Source organism: Ornithodoros turicata, chromosome 9 (assembly GCF_037126465.1).
Source record: "Ornithodoros turicata isolate Travis chromosome 9, ASM3712646v1, whole genome shotgun sequence".
NCBI lineage: Eukaryota > Metazoa > Arthropoda > Arachnida > Ixodida > Argasidae > Ornithodoros > Ornithodoros turicata.
The window spans coordinates 8,399,068-8,406,592 of NC_088209.1; the positions used below are offsets into that span (position 1 = coordinate 8,399,068).

The window sequence follows — 7,525 nt, forward strand, 5'->3', positions numbered from 1 at the left end:
TGAGTAAGATTGCTTGCATCTTGCCGTACGGTACTCAAGAGAAACGGTGCAACAGCATTCTTTTTTTTTTTTTTTTTTGCTGCCAACAGCAAGCTATTTTTTTTTAAATAGCTTATCAAGATACAAATGTGCATTCCCGCATATTCTGTAGCAACAAAAAGAACGGCTCTCAACCCTCAACAAGAATGTCAGGAAACACATTGTTTATCGAGAGGACGTTTATTCTTTTAGAAGATCCGACTAACATTCAAGTGGCTGGCGATTCCTCCATGACGGGTTTATCCTCCATACATGCGCACAACTCATCTTTTTCATTCCTGCTACAATGGAAGGCGTCGTAGAGCTCCGATAGACCTTGAAATACGTGCTTTATCTTCTCCAGAAGCGGTATTTGCGACTCGGTCATGTCTGCCTGCATGAGCCGCGCCCAGTGTCTGTCGCGCCTTAGGGAACACACAGTTCTCACTGCGGAGAGGAATAACATTTGGTCGGCATTAGCCGCTGGCCAGGCTCCTGAGATGACTTGATCATCCTCTGCATCCATGTAGTAATGGTAAGCGTGGCACGCAACGCGATCTATCGTCATAGTGGAAGTGACAGTAAACACGTTCCGTCTTTCAGAAAGTGCACAGGTGTTGTCTTCCTTCTCGGGGTATACTCCGCTGTTGATGCATTTCAGCTTTACCATCCAGTCGTTGTTGGCAATGTTGAAATACAGACGGAAGAACTCGGTGATAATGTCGTGCAGCAGGAGTCCGCCCAGTCCGCAGTAGTTTAATGCGTACGGGACGTCCGGATCGTAATACGGTGGCTGCAGTATGCCAGCGGGTGGTACAGTGACGTTGTCGACAACGTCATACACAACGGATTGGCGCGGGTTGCATCTATGAAGGTTCAGATCTACTATCCTATCTGGAAAGAGGTAGTGCAGGTGCTTGATGCTGATGGCGGCCCTACTTTCTTGGGCTGTCTTCCTCTCTTCATCTGTGCCGGAGATAATGTCCTCTTGGACGTCAAGGTACGTAAATCGTTTCTTGGCGATGTGCCTTGTGGCGTTCACCAGCAGCCCTAAGAACGGGGCGTTGTATGAATCCATGGCCAGGTCATTGTAGTATTCTGTGAGAGGTGCATCGTCTGCAACCCGAAGTGGAATGCTGATCATTGTTTGGATGGCACCGATATGGGCGTAGGCGGTTAGGAGCTCACCACTAACAATCCAAGATGCCTCGAAAAGCATGTGCAAGTCAAAGAGTATGATTTGCACCATTCCGTTGACCTTAATGAATATCATAATTCGGGTGCGAATCTCAAGGTACACTCTACCGACAGCCATGGGCATCCCATCGTTGGCCAACATGAGACTCTCCTTGGAAAGGCCCTGCTCTAGACGCATGTTGATGTCAACTTCTCTAAATGTGTCCTCGTACAGTCGCAGTTCTCTCGACGCGTGTCGCCCAAAAAGATGCAGCAAACGGCGATCAATGTAGTTTACAGCACGCACGTTCTTGGCTCCTTGCCTCAAACTTGCCACGTAGCGAAGATAGTTCTTGGAGCGAATTAGGATTTCTGTCCTTGGAAGAACCTTAAAGGATGATCTAAGTCCAACTATATCATTTAGAAATGTGGCCCAGTCGACACCTCGTATGCCGTTAGTCATATCGGCAACAGTTACACGCTTGAATCTCCTCATGTAGCAGTGTTTTCGAACCACGAGAGCCTGCTTTCTCTCGAAGGCAAATATTCCTTCTAAGGAAGCATTGCCAACATGCGGGGAGCAACTGGTGATGACATCCTTCTTCATGTAGATGGAGCAGCAGTCTCGCACTGGGCCCGTTTTCGTCTGTGTGTATACGTATCGATGCATGAGGAATGAAGGGCAACCCAAAGCAAGGTATACTGTCTTTTTAGTCCTGAGCTGCGATTCTATGATGGACGTTCTTGGCGCGAGGTTCGCACTTTGTACATCTAAGATTGCACTGTCCTGCGGGTCGTGTAGGTACCTGAGAAGTACAGTGCTAATGATGTTATCAGCGAATGATTCATTCGGCCAGCCCCTCAGAGAGTACCCGATGAACAATAACCTTAGTTCATCCAATGTGCCTTCCACTTCCATTCTGTGCCGAATGCAGCTCTGGTAGAAGACAAAAGCCTTCTGCATTGCGTTTGGAGTACGAGTTGCCACGCTCATGGTCAAATGGGTTTTCTGCGTGTCTTTGTACATGTCCTCGACGTAGAGGTCTGCCGAACCAAGGATCAGTTTCCGGTACATCGGTTCAGAAGCTGTGATCCATCCGGTACACACACGATCCCAGACGCTGCTGCAAGGCGGGATGGCGTCATCCCGTCGTCGTTCCCGGATGACTTCAACAATGGGTTGCGTAACATGTTCTATACCACTCTGTGATGTCGTCGTTGGGTGTCCCAACACATAACTGAGGATACTGGGACAGATAATAAGTAGCACAAAGGGGAAGATGTTCCCCAGTAACAAGAGGACCGGGATGGACTTCAGGTCGCGTGCGACCTCCCTTAGGTAACCTTTGTTGGTCGATCTCTGGGCCTGGTAAACCCCGGACACGGCGTAATGGTCTAAGGACCTGCAGCGCGCCGCCATTTTCTGTCGTGGGAGACTCTTGCGGCCCACAGGAAACGCCTCCATCTTAAAAGACTATCTTCGTTTCTGGTTCTAGCTTCTTCTTTCTCCTGCTGTTTTCTAACTTCCTCCTCTTTTCTCGGAGCGCTCTTATCAGAGTATATATACTCTCCGGGACACGAAGTTATCACTACGAAGTTATTTAAGTTATAACCACGACCATCTCTATAATACACGACCATAACACTCGCCCGTTCGCCTATGGGACTTCCGTCCGCGCCTCGAGGAGCGGAAGTGCCGTATTTACGCGCGGAGCGCCCGCCAGGGGCGCCACTTGCGGTACCCAGAAGAGCGCCTGTTGTAGCTCTGCTGTGTGCAATATGAGTCGTCCTTGTGGGTAATTCTTCGTGCGTACACGTTTGTGTATTGTCGCGGGTTCTCTGTTCATGTAGAGCTAAGAGTTCTGAAACTAAATACTCAGAAATAGGCTGTGCTCTGAAGCGTAGGTGGCATGTAAAACTGTGAAACTCGCGCACTATGTGCAGTGCATCGTGCACATAAACTTGGCAGCAGCACCTTGTGTGTTGGGCCAGTTGTCATGCGTTTATGATCGTCAGACGCAAGCGCGTTCAGACTTTACGTTTCACGTGAGAGGCGTTCCGTGTTAACATACAGGGCAGTTACAGAGAATGGGTGAAGGCGACCGTAAGAAGAAACTGTTCCTGGCAAAGAGATGACTGACACCAGTTACGACGCCCAACAGAATTTGTTGTATAAGCAAGCACTTCAGTTTTAAATCAGCAGTTGCTTGTTTTGTTTTCCTACTTATTGGTCCCTTTTTATTTCACTTTTACACTTTTTTTCTCTCGTTTGCCATTACAATGCTCTGCTAACCTTTATTATGCTGTTCGGATAGAAGCCACTCTGAGAAGTTTTCTTGATGGTGGATTTTCTGCGACGCTACCTTGTGGCGCCTTTTTTGTGTTCGTTTTGCACTCCTGGGAGATGCAAGGCTGTGTAAACTTGGTGATCACTAGACGTAGGTACCGTAGCCACGGTGCCACGTCTGAGAATTTTGCGCTTTGCGCCGATGCTAAAGTCTTCCGCCTTGAAATGCCGAGAACACACAGAGTTCGAGCTAGCATGCAGGCGAAGAACGATTTTAGATGGAGAGTTTTTCGCTGTTGTTGCAGACAATGGTCGCGGCTGATAACTTTGTTGTACGAAGCATCTTCATCAAATTTAATGCAAGCCTTTGCTCATCGGCACCAGTGAAGATGCTGTTCTCCTTTGCGAATCTGATAGTACGGCCGAACACAAGAATCCTAAGTGATGCAGTCAAAAACTTCTAATATTGAAATTACCGTGATAATCTAACAAATAAATGCTATTTTTCCTCGCTGACTTGTTATGATCATCGTTATTTCTGTAATTCCAGATGACATCTTCATCACAGTATTTATGGTACTAGTTACGGCATTTAAATACTGTATATTTTATATTTAAATACTCCTATCGAAAAGTATTATGAAGAGTATTTAAACACCCTTTCAACAAAGCATTTTGTATTTATATTTCAATACTCAAAAAAATGTATTTATGTCCACTCCTGGTCGGAGGCCACGGTTCATTATTCGTTTTTTCAGAGAGAGATGCGTAAAAGGTACTCAGCTATATTAGATAAAACTATTTATGGTACACACCGCCGTCCATAAAGTGCACCCTATATGAAATGAAACAATCTCGATTCGCAATGAGGTTACTTGTGTCAAGACACCGCGATATATTTCGAGCCACTTCTCCCGTAAGACAGCATTTGAGCGGAACTCGTGGAATGAAATACTTGTGTTCGACACTGCTTTCTTCGGCTTGCAAAGCGGGACGGTGCAGTACACCATCACGTGTGCACCATGCACAAACCATCACAAACCATGCACTAGGTACAAACACTGTCCACCGCGTGAAAAATAGCAAGAACCAAACGCGAATGACGGCAGCAACGGTATCCGCATAGCATGCGTCGTCTACCGAGGGTCCCGTATTCAGCGCCACAAACGCGCGGCGGCCGCTTGGCGAAACTACATCAGTGGCGCTGGGGCTAGGTGCGAGTGTTATGGTCGTGTATTATAGAGATGGTCGTGGTTATAACTCAATCACGCCATGGATTTTGTTTAAAGGGGTCAAGAAGGCAGTTACGAATCATTGAGGTCCATAGCATTAAGTACACAACGAATGCTTGCCGAATTGCTTGGAACGCTCTGCTTGTGTAATGATTTTTGTGGAAACCGCGCTTTCCAAAGTCCAATTGGGACAGCGCAACCGCATAAATTCCCTGCGGATCACTTGCCACGGAAACGCGTCGCACCTCCCGGAGCAGATGCTCGGTCGTCGTTTTGTATAACAACACGAAATCCCTTATTGTGCGCGCGCCCCTAAAATTTTACGAATATTACCAATAGAATAAAAAATTCGCGATATTTAAAGACATGTGTGAATTTCGTGCAAAAATTTACACTTCCATGACAGTGATATATAACCGTATATAATCAGAAACTTCCTTTCACGCTTGGTAGTTAGCAGCGCAAGCGTGCACAATGTTGCCAGAAAGTGGGGCAACGAATCAGGAGCTTTGGCATCTAGACTAGTAATACTGTCGTTTAATGGCTGCTGAGAGCTGAAGCTCCAGTTCGCCGTATATATAACTAGGGAGTGACTTTTTCCGGTTAAACCCGATTCCGCCCGGTTATTCTCCCCCGAACTGACCTCCGACCAATTCGGGTTAAACCCGATTTCTCCCCGAATTCCAGGCACTATGAAATCCTCAAGTGACGTTTCAATTGAAGACGAACAAAGGTCGTCACGTGTAAAGTATTTAAGAATGGGTCACTTACTTTCCAAGCAACACATCCAGGTGTGTCAACACTGTCTATGCCTTCGGGGATTACCGCTGGAAGGTCACGATCTCGCAAAAAAAAAAAAAAGAACAAAAAAAGAGGTTAGAAAAGGACTTAATAGACAAGAGGAGAAACAAAAACACCCGATAACACCCGAAGGCACAATTATCGAATGATTCCTCCCAGAATTAGAGATTTTAAAATAGCGCCCGATTTTCACCCCCCGCATCTGAGGAAGGCATTTAACCCGAAAAAGTCATTCCCTGTATATAACTGCATGGTCTATGGGATGCTCGCAATATTACTTCCAGGTGCGCATGTTTTCACCTAGTCGACTTGTCAAATCCGCAGGAAAAAACTACTCAATAAAATTCCGTTCCCCCGCAGGGGGCACCGGCTTCGGCTGGTGTTTGGAGAGTGGCGCCACCACGGACCCCAGCCCCCAGTCCTAAGGTGTTATCCGTACCGTGCCGAGGGGATGTGAGGTGAAGGGTAGAAACCTTAAACGGTGGCGGTCAGGGTCTTGGTCAGGCCCTGGCCGACGGGTTTTTCTGAAAACTCCGGGACCTTCCCACATGTATGGGCATGAAGTGTGGGTGACCTGTTGGAATGCCTAGTTACTAAACCGTACATGGTGAAAAATTCTTCTAATTCAATGATCGGGAACGCAAAGTGTGCCCGGACCGAGGCTTACGATTTACATAGAAAGAACTTCAGTGCAAAATACATTGTTCTTGCAGCTGTAGGAAATGACAAGGAAAAGGCTATACCCTTGGGTAAGATGTCACCGTTCTTTATCGAGAAGGCGGTGGCATCACTGTCTAAGCATGTAACCGAAATCAAGCGGATGCGATCGGGTGACTTACTCATAAAATGCACTTCCGAAACTGACTGTGACACTATCTTGAATGCACATGACATGTTAGGCAAAACAATTTCAGCATCTTTGCATAAAACACTAAACACCAGTCGAGGCGTCATCTCTGTATCTGAACTTATTGATGTTCCTGTGGAAGAAATCCTTATAAACTTGAAAGACCAGGATGTGATAGATGTTCGTAAAATAAAGATCAGGAAGAACAACGAGTACATTACAACACGAAATATCATACTTACCTTTGATCGTCCCACTCTACCAGACAAGTTGAAAGTTGGATATCTCTCAGCTGATGTGCGGCCATACGTCCCAAACCCATTGCGCTGCTTCCGCTGTAATAGGTTTGGGCATGCTGCAGACTCCTGCCGTGGCTCCGCCTGCTGTGCACGATGTGGCAAGTCTGAACACGAAACAAAAGAATGTAAAGGGCCAGACGGCTGCGTTAACTGTTCTTCCAACCACCCATCCTACTCGAGGTCATGTACAAAGTGGAAATATGAAAAAGAAGTCCTGCACGTCAAGGTTACACAGAACATCAGTTACCCAGAAGCCAGAAAAAAAGTAGCTCCCATCTTTTTTGAAAAATCCTTTGCCACAGCCGTAAAACAGAAAGTAAAACTTGTCACACAGTCCACGCAGACCGAACCACCAACGACCACGCAGACAAACACAAGTGAGGTTCAAGGAGGTGCAGATCCACCTCCAACTCCCGAAATTCCTGTGGCGTCACTAACACCGACGCCACTTCTGTCCTCACAGTCCACGCAGGTAACATCCATGGATTGCGAGGACGAGACGAGCTCTGAGCGCTCCTTTGCGAGCACGAGCTCCCAAGCCCCCAAAAAGAGCAGATCTAGTCTGTCGGGGTGTGGGTCACTCCCCGACATATCTGATAAGGAGCTTGCGGCTGCGCGGAAGAAATCCACAAGGCCGCGGGTCACACCCCCAACAAAAAAATAGGTGTAATGGAAGCTCTTCCTAGTCGGCAAAAGTTCTTGACAGGCGTCTTTCTTCTTACTGCAATCATTATGCAACACACGATCCTCCAATGGAATTGCCGAGGGTTACTCTCTAATCTAGATGACATCAACGATCTTTTCGAGAAGTATAACACATCATGCTTTTGTCTTCAAGTAACATATCTGAATACACAAACACAAA

At 46.8% G+C, this 7,525-nt stretch overlaps 2 protein-coding genes across 2 annotated transcripts; one reads left to right on the top strand and one right to left on the bottom strand.

Annotated features, from left to right (window-relative positions):
• Positions 1-247: 247 nt before the first annotated feature.
• LOC135369372 (membrane metallo-endopeptidase-like 1) lies at positions 248-2,659 on the bottom strand. Its single transcript, XM_064602966.1, has one exon. It carries the CDS (start codon positions 2,657-2,659, stop codon positions 248-250), a length of 2,412 nt encoding a protein of 803 aa, XP_064459036.1.
• A 3,609-nt stretch (positions 2,660-6,268) lies between these two features.
• LOC135369373 (uncharacterized) lies at positions 6,269-7,324 on the top strand. Its single transcript, XM_064602967.1, has one exon. The coding sequence runs from the start codon at positions 6,269-6,271 to the stop codon at positions 7,322-7,324; it is 1,056 nt and encodes a 351-aa protein (XP_064459037.1).
• Positions 7,325-7,525: the final 201 nt, after the last annotated feature.